Source organism: Prionailurus bengalensis, chromosome B2, assembly GCF_016509475.1.
Source record: "Prionailurus bengalensis isolate Pbe53 chromosome B2, Fcat_Pben_1.1_paternal_pri, whole genome shotgun sequence".
Lineage (NCBI taxonomy): Eukaryota > Metazoa > Chordata > Mammalia > Carnivora > Felidae > Prionailurus > Prionailurus bengalensis.
The window spans coordinates 121,868,410-121,886,190 of NC_057349.1; the positions used below are offsets into that span (position 1 = coordinate 121,868,410).

At 35.7% G+C, this 17,781-nt stretch overlaps 1 protein-coding gene across 4 annotated transcripts in view; it reads right to left on the minus strand.

Annotated features, from left to right (window-relative positions):
- Positions 1-17,781, minus strand: part of HBS1L (HBS1 like translational GTPase) — an 87,211-nt gene that overhangs the window by 12,979 nt on the left and 56,451 nt on the right. For all 4 annotated transcript variants that reach the window (XM_043593059.1, XM_043593061.1, XM_043593063.1 and 1 more), the window contains 7 exons: positions 17,596-17,761; positions 14,676-14,793; positions 9,510-9,656; positions 7,199-7,273; positions 6,329-6,446; positions 5,864-5,932; positions 2,996-3,100 (listed from right to left, as the gene is read on the minus strand). In XM_043593059.1, coding sequence (XP_043448994.1) covers positions 2,996-3,100; positions 5,864-5,932; positions 6,329-6,446; positions 7,199-7,273; positions 9,510-9,656; positions 14,676-14,793; positions 17,596-17,761 — 798 coding nt within the window. The remainder of the gene's footprint in view (positions 1-2,995; positions 3,101-5,863; positions 5,933-6,328; positions 6,447-7,198; positions 7,274-9,509; positions 9,657-14,675; positions 14,794-17,595; positions 17,762-17,781) is intronic.

The following is a 17,781-nucleotide window of genomic DNA, read 5'->3' on the forward strand; positions in this document are numbered from 1 at the left end:
ATAAGAAAAGTGTAAGGAAATTTAATTTAAAACTGATCCCAGGTGTTGCTATACACCTTTATTACCTAGGGATAATCCTGGAGAACAATTACAAAGGGCATTACTCCACTACCTTATTCAAAAGCTATGAAAAGGTATCTCATATTTTCTGATTCTATGGGGCAAATTAATGGGCTAATAGTAAGTTCCGTTCCACTAGAACTTGAACCTTTTGATGAAGACAGTGCATAGGCCAACCACTGTGAAATAGTTCTTGATGGACATGTTTTTAGTAAATGATAACTCACCCATATCTTTCTCAAAATACTATTTTTTTCCCATGTAGCATACACTTAAGAAACTCTTAACTTTCTTTTAGACTTTTTATGAGTTCAAAGAGAACTTTAAAAGCTCTGAGACAACCTAGAGTTTTATTTGAAATTTTATGTATGTATATACCTGCATTAGTCTAGGAGGAGCCATAACTTTTATCAAGGCATCAAAGAGGTTCTTGAGTCCAAAAACTTAACAATTATAATATTAAGGAATGTTTGTTAAATTTTCAACTACTTTAGTTTTTAAATGTAAACTTATTTAAAAAAATTTTTTTAAAAGGTGGGGGGGCACCTGGGTGGCTCAGTCGGTTAAGTGTCCGACTTCAGCTCAGGTCATGGTATCATGGTCCATGAGTTTGAGCCCCGCACCGGGCTCTGTGCTGACAGCTCAGAGCCTGGAGCCTGCTTGGGATTCTGTGTCTCCCTCTCTCTCTGACCCTCCCCCGTTCATGCTCTGTCTCTGTCTCAAAAATAAACAAACATTTTAAAAAAATGTTTTTTTTAAATGTAAACTTAAAGTGATCATATCTGATTTTTGTTATGAAATGTGGAACTGAAGGCAGGAGCTGGCCACTTACAACAAAGATTGCCTTTAGTTTAGGATTTTGAAGAGCTCTCATACTAGAATTTTAATTAGCAATATAAAATTTTGTAGAGGCAATCTATAATCTGATTTTCTCCGTCCAAATATGTTACACTGTCCTATATATGATACTCATCTTCTTAAGGACCTTCTTCATGAGACAGACATCACACAAAGTAGTACTTTTTTAACACTCCAAAAACTCGATGCGTTAATAAAATGAAAACACAATTTAGAATTTCCATTTCTTGGTAGCAGATTTAGTCACTTCTCTCTTTTTAGGAGATGTTACTGGTTAGTGATAGAATTGTTGAGATAGAAGGGTGCACTGAACAATTAAGTAAATCAAGCAAAAGCAACGGAGTTAGAAATTGAGGACTGAGGGGCGCCTGGGTGGTTCAGTCAGTTAAGCACCTGACGTCAGCTCAGGTCATGATTCCCACAGTTCCTGAGTTTGAGCCCTGCATCAAACTCCGTGCTGACAGCTCAGAGCCTGGAGCCTGCTCTGGATTCTGTGTCTCCTACTCTCTCTGGCCCTCCCTTGCTCACACTCTGTCTCTCTCTCAAAAATAAATAAAAATTCCCCCCCCAAAAAAAGAAAAGAAATTGAGGACTGAGAACCTCCAAGTTGGGTTATAAGAGTAGCCATCAAGGAGTAGGGTATGATCTCAGGTACTTCTTATACAGCTTTCCTTTAAGATTAAAGACAAGTAATTAGAGTTTTTCTGGTGGGGAAGGGACAGGAAGAAGAGAGGGAAAGAATGTGGGACTTACAGATGTAAATTATGATTCTGGAGGTCACAAAAGAGCCAGTCTGTAAGGTCCATGATAATTTTAGGACCATGGTTTTAGTTTTAATTCATGTCTATTGATTATTTTAAAACTTCCTGTCTCAAAAAAGCTCATTAACCTACAAAGAAATTAGTATTTCAAAAGTGTTGTTGCTCTTGATCACTTTAAAAAACAGTAAGAGATCTGAACTTGCAAATAATAGATCAATGGAAAATGATTCTTTTTTAAAAAGCGTGCATTACTTGTCATCTAAATAGAATTTTCATGATCCCTAAACCAGCAGAAAGAAAAAAGCAAAATGGAAATAACTTTGGCTTTCATTCCCCTATTCATCTTTAAATTTGTTCTAAATTGTTACCTAAACAGATAGTCATTAATTTCTTAGACTCTAAGAAATCTGCTTTTGAAGTAAGCAAATTAATTTTTAAAAATGTACATTCAAATTTATCTTCCAGTCAGGTACAACTCTGGATATAAACTATAATAAGAGTAATAGAGAAAAGTACTGAAATTTAACAACTTTTAACATTCTCAGTATACTGTAATTTAAAATTGTTATAAATTGTTACTTTGAAGTATAAATCAGAATGTCAGGTCTGTGTTGAAGTTGGAGGCTTAGCTGGAAACTAGATTAAGGTAAGTACAGAATTATAAACTTTTAAGCAGAATTCAGAACAACAAGTACACTTGTAAGGTCAAAAGATTAGAAAATAGAAACAGTTATTGGTCAGTGTGAAAGGTCATATATTACATGTGGGAAAGCAGTAATTCTGGCACGTTAGCTCAATTTCTCTTTTTAACATTAGGATTCTCTGCATTTGCATCTTATTTTCTTAGGTCTTTCTGCAAAAAACAATTTTTTTTTTGGTATAAGCATGATTAAACTGTTAACTGATAGTAATTCTGAAATACAAATTTCAAAACAACTAGTTACTGACTGTTTAGTGCCAGGATGGGGTTAAATTTAATTTCTGCTGCTGAATACTATTTTCAATGTATCTGTCAGGTGTCTATACATCTGGTTAGATCCTAACCAGGCTTTTAGAATCAGTGTCAGGAAAAAAAAAAAAAAAAAGAAATGCTACCACAGTTAGAATGTTCTGTGTACATTTATACACACATAGTCACAACAGAAAAAATCGTTTAATGTTTTCACATTTTTATCTTCAACAGTTAGTATCATTTTGACAGTCAGTTACAATTTCACTAAGAGGTTATTTACTTAGGAGTTAATAACTAAACTACTTTTAAAAATCTGCTGTCTCAACTTAAAGGTTTTCAGCAAAAGAATCTTGCAGAGGAATACCTTTTGCAGTACAAGTTTCATTAGGAGGCATTGCTAGTAGTCGGTCACCAGTCTGGATATAGCCAGCTTCAATTTTACCAGTTACACAAAATCCAGATCCTTGATCTGCAAAATACACCCAAATCTTACAACTCATGTAGCCACGTTATCTAATGATTCAAACTGTTAGCTACGTTTTGTTCCCTAGTAGGTTATATAAAACTAGTAGTTCAATGAACACTTAGCAATGATCATTTCAGAATTTGTAACATTATCTACTAAATAGGACATACCACATTCTACTCTATATCTTCTTACAAATAAAAATATTCATGTTATAAAACGGGAGATTCATTCCTCTTTCAAATATTTAGTGAGTGTTTACCAAGTACCAAGCCATGTGCTAGCCTCTAGGAATAAAGAGATGAAAATATAAGTCCCTACCTGTAAAGGGGTTTTACTCTAGTGAAGAGAAAGACAAAAACAATTACACTGTCCAGAGACAAGTATAACTTAGGATGTACAATGAAAACAGAAAGAGGTACACCGAAGAATTCATGATGAGGGGGAATGACTGCACGTTAGCCGGGCACTCGGAGAAAGAACAAGAGTTGATAAGGTACTTGTGTATATGGGGAGGGAAAGAAGGAAAACACCAATGACCCAGGATACTATATAAGCAAAGGCAGAGTCATAACCGAATGTGAGATGTACGAAGACCCGTGTGTCACTTATAAGGAATGTTTATGGCACCACATGAGGCAACAGGGGGAGGCAAAGAGCAAACAATAAAGGGACCTCATAAATCATACTCAGGGCTTGAATTTCATCCTCAGTTAAGGAATAGGAAGCCGGTAAAGAAATGTGAACAGAGAAGTGGCATGATGGTATTTCGGTGTCAGAGAGGAGGGGAGACTGACTGCAGACTGGAAGCAAACTCAAGAATTTGGGAATAAGTTATGACAGATTGAAGGTGATGAGATAGAAGAGGGATAAAGGCAAAAAGGGGAAGTCTAATTTGATGGTGCATCAAGTGTGAGATAGGAAATTAAGGAACAAGATCCATTTTAGCCTTGGTGAATCTGAAGTGCCTACCAGACATACAGGTGGAGACAATGCATTCCAGGGGGCACCAATCACATCAAATTCCATGAGAATGGGACCCTGGGAGCACACTCCCTGTGGAGATGTCCAGTAGCAGTTAGCACATGCGCATGTATCCAGAAGTGAGAACAGGTTTGGGTTGGAGATACTGACTTGGGAAGCATCAAGACACAGGAGGTAGATGAGTCATGGATGTCTGTCTGAAAACAGCACGTCAAGTAAGAAAAAGACTGAGGCAGAACATCAGTTAGGAGTCAGAAAAAGAGGAGCCCACAGAGAAGATACAGAGAGGTCTGAGAAATGGACAGGACAGTAGGAGAAAGTGGGTCACAGAAACCAAGGGAGAAAAGTTTCAAGGCGGATATGGCTACCAGCTTCAGAAGTAATGCCAAATTCAAGTAAGATGGAAGACAGAACTGAAAACTCTGTAGGGACTGTGGCAACCAAAGGGTCATTTGGTAACCTCAGCGGGAACATGCTAAGGGGGAGTAGTGTAGGCAGAAGCCAGGAAGCAGCCTGAGAAGAGAGAGACTAGCAGGTAAAAAGGTAGAGTTAGCAAACACTGTTATTCAAAACATTATTTTTGTATTCTGTATGTTAAAGAAATAACAGGCATTTTAAAAAGCATTACCGGTATTTCTTCTGCTACTAGAATGTGGAAAGCTAGTAATAATAATGATTCATTTCAATTTCACTGAATGATTTTTTGGGAAGCACCTTCATTTATTAAACAATTATTAAGCATGTATACGTGGGAGGCACTAGTCTGCACTGAGCTAGGTCCTGCAGATAAAGATACAGAAGAGACAGTACTGGCCCTTAAGGACTCCACAATCTAAGTTCAATAAAAAGCACAGAAACAATTATACTACTGACTGAACAATACACTGACAGAAGATACTGAGAACACAGAAGGACACCTTAGGGTACATGATGGCTGAGCCCATCAGTTACCAAATTATTGCTGCTTAGTTCGAAATCCATTCTGCACTGCCTATTCCATGATAATGGCGATTTGGGAGACCACTGACATCTTTACTGTATTGATTATTCCAACAATTACGTTATACCCTTCCATTTATTAATATCTTTTATTTCATTTCTATTTTATAGTTTTCGAAATAGGGTTTTGTACACATTAAACTGGATGTACTCTTGGGTATTTATTTAATACAACACGTTCTCCAACATGGCCTTCTAAGTTTGCCCTTCCTTGCATCCTCTTCCTCAGCCCTCTGGTACCATATAGAGTTTCCTTACATCTTATAATCACTCTTTTATCATATTAATAATTCTTTACCTCAAACTTCTCTTTTCAGCTATGGATGGTATCTTTCTCCTGATTGGACCCAGACTCTGCTACAGATAGGTACGAAATGGGCAAGAAAAGAGAAAGACATAGTGGTAACAAAGATTCTGTATTGGTTAAGAAATAGTGAACAATCCAGTTTGGTTGAAGGATACAGAAACTAAAAAGATCTATTGAGACGGAAAAAAAAAAAAAACATGAGGCTAGAAAGATAAAGGGCAAGAGATTTCACACCTGGAAGAAGAGTATGAGCTGAGGAAACAATGTAAGCTGAAGTAAACTGAAGATTTTTCTGGGGAGGGGCATTAAATAACTAGAACTATGCACTTCAAGATTTATTGGGCCTTGATCCTTACGCTGGCATAAAGAAGGGGGAATATGAAGACAATGCAATGATTTCGTCTAAGAAAAGAGGTCAGGGGAAAAATGGAAAAGCAGGGACCGTACTAAAGAAGAACCAGGGAGGCAGCGCTTACCTTTGAAAACATCAGATACACATAATCTAAAAGGCTTATCCACAGATCTCTGAGGCGGCTTGAAGGAATCTGGAAAAAAATGGTAAAAACCAAGGTTTAATTTAAAAGTAATTCTTGACTCAGGTCTAGTCGGCCCATTGTCATCCCATGTCTCCTAGAAAATAATTTTCTTTTATACTTACTAATAGCAAATTGACTCTCATTCATCTAGTATTTTGTGGTTTATGAAATGTTTTTATATACGTTATCTCATTTAATGTCAACAACCATCTATTGGTTGGGTAGGCACGAACCTCAGTAATTAAATAAGGGAAATGGAGTACTAGTTGAAATACTGCAGAGGATTTCAAAACTACTACTCTAGCTCTTCTGACTATAAAACCTATGCTTTTTCACACACATCACTTGTCTCCCATCCAGAACTCTAAATGACAACATCAAGCTTATAATGTACTAAATTCTTACCAATTTGTTCTAATAAACATAGTCCTTTATACCATTTTGTGAGTTCACTTGATTGAGATCTTGTGATCAGATTTTCACCACTGAGACCACTTGTAGGGATGAAAGCTACATCACTCTCCTATTAAAAAAGATTGAATATATGAAACTTAATACAACACTGTTTTCAAAAGGTAAAAGACCCACCATTACCATGCTGCACCAAGTTTGTAAAAGCAACAACATACTTTTTAAAAAGTAATAGAGGGGCACCTGAGTGGCTCAGTCACTTAAATGTCCTTTGGCTCAAATGATTTTGGCTCAGGTCTTATCTCACAGTTTGTGGGACCAAGCCCCGCGATGGGCTCTGTGCTGACAGTGCACAGCCTGCTTGGGATTCTTTCTCCCCCTCTCTCTCTCTACCCCTCCCCTGCCTGCACTGGCTCTTTCTCACTCAAACATTTAGTAATAGAAATCACAGAACTACAGCCTTGAAGTTATCTGATCCAACAGTTTTCAACTTTTTTGATTTTTGTAAGAAACTTACAAATTTGTTCAAAACACTCAAGCACTTTTGTTGGGCAACAGACGCTTTGCTAGAGAAATTCCTCTCTACTAGTTTCCACTGCAGTGGAAGTGTGGTTTCCACTCCTCTGGTACCTCCCTAAACCTATCCACCTAATTTAATAGCTGGAGAAAAGTCTTTTACTTATGTTAAATCCAAGCCAAGTTATAAAATATGTGCAATTTTCTAAGGTAAAGTAATCCTAAGAATGTAAGATATACAAAAGACCAGGCAGAAATAAAAACAAACAGAATTAAACATACTTAATAAGACAAGAACAATCAGTAAGATGAGACTTCAGGTACCAAATAAATTTAAATTTATCTTACCTTAAAACCTGCTTGTTTAAGAAAGTGCCCAAGTTTTCCAGTAATCTCTTGAAACCTTTCTTGTTGCCAATTAACCTGACAAAGATTCAATTTTTAAAACTATGCTTCAGATTATGCTATAAATAAAATTTAAATTTCTGCCACAAAATATTAAAAAATCAAGACTACAAAATAAAAATATAAAATCTATTAAATATGAAATCTATTAAAATTTAAACTTGGAATATCAGATCTTACTATTAATATGATCTAAAAATAACTTTCCCTACAACAGAAAACCTAGAAAGAAACTGCAAGACATATAGAATTTTTTGTATATAGCTATAAGTGATTTCAAATTTGGGGAGACAGAGTGAAGGATTTATTAAGTTATGCTCAGACCAACTGCTGATGTAAAATAAAATTACTGATGCACCCCCACCGCAAGCCAAATAGACTAAACATGTATGTTATATGAACTCTATGTAACAATATGCATGCTGCAGTATTTAGAGGTAAGTGTAACAAACGTGTGTAACTTACTTGGAAATTCTTGTCAAAATAAGATGAATTAATAGGTGGACACAGGGGTAAATAAGACAAAGATGAGATCAGTAAGTAGGAGAATCTTAAGTAGTGGGTAGAGTATGGTATTTGTTGTAAAACTCTCTCCACTATTTTTTTCCTAATCTTTACATTTGAAAATTTTCATACTAAAACACTGGGAAAAATAAAATGTGTAATAATAATACTATAAAAGAACCATGTAGAAAATTGTGAGTAAGTATCTGATCCCAAGGTAAGAAAATACCTAAGCATAAAGAATAAAAAAAATATGCTAATAAACTTGACTATATGTCAAAAATAAACCATAAATAAGTTGAAAAGTAAAATAACTGGGAAAAATACCTAAGACAAGATAAAGGATTAATATCTTTAATAAGTAAATTATACTTAAAAACCAGTAAGAAAAAAATGTTTCAAAAAAAAGCAAATTATATAAATAATTCCCAAAATAAAACCATAAATGGTTAATAAATATACAAAGTATATTTAAATATTATTAACATTCACTAAAGAGTAGGTTAAAAAACAAAAAACATGTTTGGCAGTGCCTGGGTGGCTCAGTTGGTTAAGCGTCTGACTTCAGCTCAGCTCATGATCTCAAGGTTTGTGGGTTCGAACTCCATGTCAGGCTCTGTGCTGACAGCTCAGAGCCTGGAGGCTGCTTCTGATTCTCTTTCTCCTTCTCTCTCTGCCTGTCCCCTGCTTGTACTCTCTCAGTCTCTCAAAAACATTAAAAAAAAAAAAAAAGCATTAAAATAAATTTAGGGGCGCCTGGGTGGCTCAGTCAGTTGAGCGTCTGACTTCAGCTCAGGTCATGATCTCGTGGTCCATGAGTTCGAGCCCCGTGTCGGGCTCTGTGCTGACAGCTCAGGGCCTAGAGCCTGCTTAGGATTCTGTGTCTCCCTGTCTGTCTGCTCCTCCCCTGCTCATACTGTCTCTCTCTCAAAAATAAATAAAGATTAAATAAATAAATATGTTTGGCATATCAAATTAGAAAATAATCATTTAATAACAGCAGTGTTGATAAGAGTTTGGGAAAATGACTACACCATATGTGCCAAGAGTAAATACCAGAAGATTTCTTGAAGGCATTTTGATCATACATAGCAAGTCTTAAAAATGCATATGCCCGTAGGCCCAAACATTTTCATAAAATAAACAATTTCTGAATACACTACACACACACACACACACACACACACACACACACACACACTCTCACGGAAATATTCAAAAGTCGGGGATTATTTGAATAAGTTATAGTATTTTTTTAAAATAGACTAGAATAAAGCTATAAAAACAAGCTCTTTATACAAAAATTAATTACTTAGAAACATGCACAAGAACATTATCAATTTTTTTAAAAAGGAGCTAACAATAACACGATGTTATGAAGAAAAATATTTTCCTCTATAAAAATAAACTGGATGGATGCACAAAACGAAAAGTTAAAAGATTTTGGGGAAAAAAGAGAGTTGGAAATATGGGTTATTTTGGGTTTCTTTACACTAAATTCACTGTGTATTATTTTAAACAAAAACAATTTTAAAAATTTAACTTTTTAAAATTATCTCCGAAAATGAGAAGACATCTTCTTGCTTAAAAATCACTAGTATTTCATTTATTTAATACCAGGATCGTGCATTTTTTTTAACTATGGTAACCAAACTAGTAAGATGTACGCTAGCCACATCCGAGGTCATCGATACGGCAGAAGAACATTTTAGTTAACATCTACAATGAATTCTCAGTCGCCTTCAAATACCTGATCCATCTTATTGACTGCAACCGCAAGCTGAGTTACTCCAAGAGAACGAACCAAGAGGCCATGTTCTCGTGTCTGTCCCCCCGTCTCAAATCCAGCTTCAAACTCTCCCCTGCTGGCGTCTACAACTAAAATGGCTACATCCGCCTAAGAAAAAAGAAATAATCAAAATTAGAAATAATGTCACAGCATTTTAATTCAAAGGACAAATTAGTCAATTAGTTGTGGTCAGATTTTAATTTTTTTTAATTGTGGTCAGATTTTAATGGCAGACTCTAACCTGACACCAAACCCTAAAGCAAATCAAACGAAAGAATTACATAGATGGATTAAAACTTAAATATTAAAAAAACTAGCATGTGGCCAAAAATAACGATACAAAGAATTTAAAAATTCCCATATTTGATTATATAACAATCAAACTATCTAGACAAAGGAGGAAAAACATAAGCACAATTAAAATGTAAGTAAACTGAGGGGCGCCTGGGTGGCTCAGTCGGTTAAGCCTCCAACTTCGGCTCAGGTCATGATCTCACGGTTTGTGAGTTCAAGCCCCTCGTCGGGCTCTGTGATGACAGCTCGGAGCCTGGAGTCTGCTTCGGATTCTGTGTCTCCTTCTCTCTCTGCCCCTCCCTCACTTGTGCTCTGTCTCTATCTGCCTCTCAAAAATAAAATAAATGTAAAAAAAATAATAATAAAATAAGTAAACAGGGATTGGTATTGGTAAAAATTATAATCTTAATATGAAGCCTTTACTAAAATAGGAAAAAAAAAAGACATAGCTCTGCAGAGAACTAGATAAAGAATACAAGCAATTTGCTAAAGAAGAAATATAAATGGCCAAGAAACATTAAAAAATTCAAATTCAGGGGCGCCTGGGTGGCTCAGTCAGTTGAGCGTCTGACTTCGGCTCAGGTCATGATCTCAGGGTCTGTGAGTTCAAGCCCTGCGTCGGGCTCTGTGCTGACAGCTCAGAGCCTGGAGCCTGCTTCAGATTCTGTGTCTCCCTCTCTCTTTGCCCCTCCCCTGTTTGCTGGCTCGCTCACTCTCCCACTCTCAAAAATAAATAAATATTTAAAAAATAATAATAATTTTTAATTCAGATTCACTATAAACAAACAAACAAAGGGCATTTAAAAATACATCAATATATTATTTCCTTCCCTATTTCTAGAGATCACATTAGGCCAGATTTATAAGACAGAATGATTTACTGTAGGCCAGGGTGCAATGAGACAGGCATTCCTATGCAGTGCCTGTGTAAGGGTGCAAACGATCTGGAGGGCATTTTCACACTAAGTATCAAGAGCCTTAAAATTATATATATCTTGCTTCCTGCCAATTCCACTTGTAGGAATTTATCCTAGAGAAGTAATTATGAATCTACACAAAGATATTTATCAGAGTACTATTTATCATGATGAAAAACTGAATAAACGCATTACCAAAAATAGCATATTCACCCTCTACGGCCAAGAAAAAGAACCTTGACTTAGCACAGTTTCCTAACCTTTCTGGAGTATTTTGGGAATCAGGTGAAAGACATTTTTTCCTCTCATATGCCATTTACACACAAAAAAAGAAGGGAAAAAGCTAACCTCAGCCTTAGCTCCTTTTCCTCTAGCTTTAAATTAACACTAGTTTTACAGGTTCCCACTATTCTTTTGTGTTGATGCTTCTTTCTGTGTCTCCACTTGCATCACATGGATGCAGTCTCTGAAAATTTGCAGGAAAGTCTGTGCAATCATAGGTGTTCCTCCATATTCATTATCATCAATTATTTCTGTCAATGCATTGTTGGGACATTCTTTAAAGGAACACTCTTTCATTTTTTCCCCTTTGCAGGCTTACCTGTTCTAACAGAGATCTGGTCTTCTCTAATCCAGGATAGACTGACTAACTCTGACAGTACCCCCCTGAGCTACCTCAGACAGGTACTTGATAAGCACTCTCTCGAGGGTCCTCTTAGACTCCATCCACATGAAACGCTCTGGCCTTTGGGTCAGAACAGAGTCCACAATAGCATTTCTCTTCGCTGTTTCCTCAATGACACTTTGTTTATGCTACCCAGTTTTTAAAGAATTTCACATGAACTGCCATATAGTCCTCACAATGAGAAATAAAATGGTCATAAAGTAAGTAAAAATATATCAGATACTTTGCTCTGAGCAGAACTTTATAATTAAATTAGAAGTAACATCCACATACTTTGGTGGGGGCAATTTACACTATGATTTCTATTCTTTTTCCTTTTATTCCTACCCAACTACTTCTGCCCTTCTTCTCCTCTTAAGTGCAGCATTCATTTCCAATCCTTCATGACTTAAAATACGGACCCATAATTTCTTCAATGAGGTCCAGTTCTTTGAACAAGGATTCTTGTTTAAGAGCACAAACCAGAGCAATCCATGTCAAAACCAGCTCTCTCACTCATCTGTACTCACTAACCGGTCTCCCACCTCAGGCAAACATTGTCTAATCTTGTCAAGGGTCAATTTACTTGTATGTAAGTGTTGAATCACGATATTGTACACCTGAAAATAATTTTACACTGTCTGTTAACTAACTGGAATTTAGATAAAAACTTTAAAAAAAGAAAAAAAAATCTACTCACTTCACAGAAACACTGACGGGTAATATATAAAGCACCCAGCCCTGACCTTCCAAATCCTAGGCTCAGTAACTGTAAATCTCTTTCTAATCAGGTTTTGCCACCAACCGTCAAGTTTTATTTGTTTTCTTAGGTTAAAATTTGAAATTCATTGAATGAGCACGAACATATCTAAGGCAGTAAGTATTCTTCCTAATTCACTCTATTACATATCTCCAAAAAATTGGGGGGCAATTTCTCTCTTCTTTCATGCAACAGCTTGTTTTGGGGAGCTCACATGTCCCTACATTTTCAAGAAAGCCCTTCCAGCACTAAAAAGAGATCTTCCCTTGTCACGTATACTGCATATATTCTTCTTGTAGTACATTTGTGTTAGCCTTTTGTCTTTACAAAGTTTACCTTCCTACACTGTGATTTCCTTGAGGACAGGCAGCATACCCCGTATTTTTCTTTGTATCTCTAAAAGCCGACCCCAGTCTTTTGCACACTAAGTTACCTAATATTTTGAGTCTATTTCTTCATTTGTCATGTAACAGAACACGATTAGATACTTTCTGAAGTCGTTTCCTATCCTAATTCCATTAGGAGCTTGGAATAAATGATCATTATGATTATTCTGGATTCTAAGATTCTAGGATTCAAAGACACTTTACTGTAACCACTTGTTTTGATGTTTGCCTTTCCCATTAAACTATCAAAATGTGCTTTGCAGTTCATCATATCCCTATATTGCCTACCACAGTGCTTGGCACACAGTAGGCATTTAGTAAGTATGCACTGAAAGAAACACACACACACACAATGAAACAAAAAGAAAAATATATTGTATCCTTTAGTAAAGAGAAAAATATATTGTATTCTTTGGTCATGATCTACACTACTTTAAAACAGGGATGGGGTTAACTGGCTGACTCCTGTTGGCACAGCATACAACTCTTGGTCCCAAGGTTGTGGGTTTGAGCACCACGGTGGGTACAGAGATTACTTAAAAATAAAATCTTTAAGGGATGCCTGGGTGGCTCAGTTGGTTAAGCATCTGACTGGCTCAGGTCATGATCTCGCAGTTCGTGAGTTCAAGCCCTGCATCAGGCTCTGTGCTGACAGCTCAGAGCCTAGAGCCTGCTTCGGATTCCGTGTTTCCCTCTCTCTCTCTGCCCCCCCCCCCACTTGCGTTCTGTCTCTCACTCTCAAAAATAAACAAACATTAAAAAATTAAATCTTTAAAAATAATAATAAAATAGGGAGGATGTGTACTTTTATCGTAAGGATTAAACTAAATGCATACAAAACACCTAATACAGTGTCTAGCCCATATTTGGTATTCAATCCAGAGTAATAATTATTTTTCAATCTTCATTATCTTGTTCAGTCCATAGACCTTAAATTAATATTCTGAAATTATATCTCAACTTTCTAAACCAGAGTATTTTCTCATTTATCTTCAAATATATTCAAATTTATTCCTATAAAATCCTTTTTAGGTTGACAAATGCTCATATTAACATACCATTTAAATAGCTGTTAAGAACTCAGAAAATGGCCAAATGCTTACCAAGTGACAGGCAAACTTCTGAATTCTTCATATTTTCCAACAGTCATCTATTATTAAAAAAAATTGATGTCCTCTATGTGCAGGGCTATTCCCAATGTTTTAATTATTTATTTATTTAAAGATATTGCCTTTGATTTTTTTTCAGTATCCTTAAGAACCATGTAATTCTATAAATTGCAATGGTTGTTTAATCCTGTAAAGAAAGTAAATGGGTGCCTGGGTGGCTTAGTCTGTTAACAGTCTGACTTCGGCTCGGGTCATAATCTCATGGTTCATGAGTTCAAGCCTCTCATTGGGCTCTCTGCTGTCAGCACAGAGCCCACTTCAGATCCTCTGTCTCCCCGCTCGTTTTCTCTCTCTTTCAAAATAAATAAACTTCAAAAACAAAAAAATAAATAAATAAACCACAGGGCAAAACTCCCAAGCTTCAGTACTTCTGCATAAATCAGCTCTTTAAGAAGATACAGGCCTTGACTATAAATACAGTAAAAAGGCAGATACTCAAATATTCACTCCAACTTATTAATATGATATAAAGCTATAACTCATTTAGCACTTTATCATTATTTTTACTATAAGAAATCCATAGCTTTTATACATTTGCTTCTATATCATAATTAGAAAAGGTTTTATATAGTACCAATAAGATCATAAAAATACAGTATGTCTCTATTTTTTCAAATTTTTCCAAAAGTTAAAAATTTTTAATTTACAATATTTTTTGTTTGTTTTAATTTTAAGTCCTAGTATAGTTAACATACAGGGTTATATTGGTTTCAGGTGTACAATATAGTGACACAACACTTCTATACATGACCCTACGTGCATCACGGTAAGTGTACTTACTCTTTAATCCCCATCACCTATTTCATCCATCCCCCACCACCTCCCCTCTGATAACCATCAGTTGTTCTCTATATCTAAGAGAGTGTAGAATTATAACCTCAGCATCAGGACATTTTATATACAATCAGTGTACTATAATTCAGGGAATATCTCGTACCTGGGCTGCTCCTGTAATCATATTTGGAATGAAATCCTTATGGCCTGGAGCATCCATTAGTGTAATAACTTTGGTTGTGGTCTCAAACTTTGTCATACCAACATCCATTGTTACTCCCCTTAAAGAAATCAAAATGGTTAGAATGCATTATAGAAATAATCAGTGCTGCTATGGATTAAATTATTTAATAATATAGGCTAAATGACAGTCTAAATTCCTAAATAACAATGGGAATTTTATTACCTAGTCTACTATTTTGACTAATCAAGGTATCAGTTGGGACTAGAATTTCTGCTATAATAGAATTACACTTGTATAGCTTGAAAATAAGGTTGTGGACGCAGCAAAGTTTAATCAAAATGCTGGGTATTTCCCATTCCTGCCCTCACCCCCTTTTTGGTAAGAGACAATGCAGACTGTGAACAAAGAAAGATATGTGGGGACATCTCTGGAAAATGAAACAATAAATACTGAACAGGAGAAAAGATAAAGTTAAGAATGACCACTATCGGGGCGCCTGGGTGGCGCAGTCGGTTAAGCGTCCGACTTCAGCCAGATCACGATCTCGCGGTCCCTGAGTTCGAGCCCCGCGTCAGGGTCTGGGCTGATGGCTTGGAGCCTGGAGCCTGTTTCCGATTCTGTGTCTCCCTCTCTCTCTGCCCCTCCCCCGTTCATGCTCTGTCTTTCTCTGTCCCAAAAATAAATAAAAAACGTTGAAAAAAAAAATTAAAAAAAAAAAAAAAAAAGAATGACCACTATCAGGAGGTAGTTTTCCTCATCTTCTAATGTAGATGCTTCACTAATTATAAATTTATAAAACTTACATTTGCAAGGTAGGTAGGTCAGTATGTTACACATTTAGAAAAAAGAAAATATCAAAGGAGATAGCAATTTTTTTAAAAAAATCAAGAGAGATAAATAGTAGTTTGTTTCACATCTCATTTCACCCTTCTTGGAAACCAACATGGTGCCTCTTAGTTATAAAACAGTAGGTTCAGATTTTAAGAAAGCCCCCGGAGGGTCTATATGGGTACTGAGTCTTTCCAGATGTCAGGAAAGGGAAATCAGGTGGGCAATAAACTGGGTAATCATTCATCTTGGTTTGCCCCAAATAGTTCAGAATAATGAATGAGCACTACCCTACTACCAAGGGTTCTGACGATTATAATAAATTATATGTCCACCCTAGCATAGCAGTAAGGTAACTGTGGGTCTCCTTGATCATATCATTCTAGTCTAATCTGAAACCATGGGCCTGTTGACGTGGTAAAAATGATGCTTAGTTCCTCTCACAATCCTCAAATAATTGCCTAGAATACTGATGAACCAAGACTTATTCTGAGCTCCTGCCTAGACTTTCAGCAGAATACACTCCTTTGAGCCAGCTCTGGTCTGCATTTGTCACACTAAGGATATAAAATTCATTTATGTTCAACATTAGATCAGAACAGAAGATTTATAAATATTTAACATGGTGGCATAAGTAACACACTGTATTTCTGAAATGCTATTAAGGAACATACAGTAGTGAGTTAAACTCTCATTATGTATCTAGAAGCATCCGCTATCTACATATAAAATGAAAGAATACTCTAAAATTGCATCATACTGAGCAACAGACAACTAAAAAGCCATATATTTTAACAATATGTTTCATAAACTGATAAGTGCAAATTATTTAGTCTTCTAACATTGACATCATACAAAAGTTCCACTGTTTTCAATATTCATTTTCCAATTTTTCTTATTAGGTTGGAAAACAAGCTTACGACCCTATATAGAATAAAAAAGATACCTACCAGGAAAAAAAAACAAACAAACCCACCATGGTATAAAATTCTGTTTATCAAAAGAGCTACGGAATATTGTGACTCCCTTTATTAAGAATTGCCTTATATTATAACGCATACTATTCAAGACTCCAAAAAAATAAATATGCACTTTTTTAAAGTATGAAAATCTAAATATATCCTCTAATATTCAGAAGGAAGATAGGAAACATGCAATAATTTCTTTGTTGATTTAGGACTTTCAGAGGACTTCAAAGTCTTTAGTCATTACTTTGACACAGTCGATAATCTCGCCATTTCACTTAGTTATTAGGTGTCCTCTTTCTTTCCTGAAAAAGATGCCACTGCGCCCCCTCATCCCTGACAGTTCTAACATGATAAATATCACTACTCTAAAAAGACGTGTTCAAAAGAAATACTTTGGCCAGAAGTCTATGAGTAGCTGTTCTCTCCTGCAGAGTTAGCATTGGGCACAGTAACAGATACTGAATTGACTAGATTAAACCTATATGGTAGGAGATAGGTTGTTTTTTATAATATAAGTTATTGTCAAATTGGTTTCCATACAACACCCAGTGCTCATCCCAAGGTAGGAGATAGATTTAATTACTTGTTAACTCTATCTCACAAAAACATAGTACAGAAAGTATAAAGATGAATTAAAGTGATAATTTAAACTTACTGGTCATTTTAATTTGAGACAGAAGACAGTTTACTACAAAAAGTTATCTTTCCTTAAAGTCACTTGATATAAAATCAACAGTTTTATTCGTAATTTTAATTCAAAATCAAGTCAACTTGACATATACTGAGGGAAGCGACAACTGAAACTTCTCTCACAGAATAAGTAGCTAAGACTTCTTACTGCCTTTTTCTGAGTTTGCTTTTTAATTTTTTGATAAACATTCTCTTAAACTATTCTCATAGAATTTGGAAGAGTAGAAAATGTATACAGATATGATGAAAGCTATCATAAAAATATTTTCCTGATAATTAAAAGCTTTTCTCTAAAAAAAAGTTTCTAAAGTATTTCATGTTTTTTTTCCACACATATTCAACACATATCGCATACTTATTTAAAAGATTATATATATCATTTCAAACTGAAAATTTTGAAATATAGTGACTACCTTTCCCTTTCTTCGCCAGTCTCATCCAAGACCCATGCATATGCAAACGAAGCTTTGCCAGCCTTTTTAGACTCCTGTTCATACTTATGCATAGTTCTTTTGTTTACATTACCCAGGAGATAAAGCATATGGCCCATCAGAGTACTTTTCCCAGCATCAACATGACCTAAGGAAAATTGATTCAAG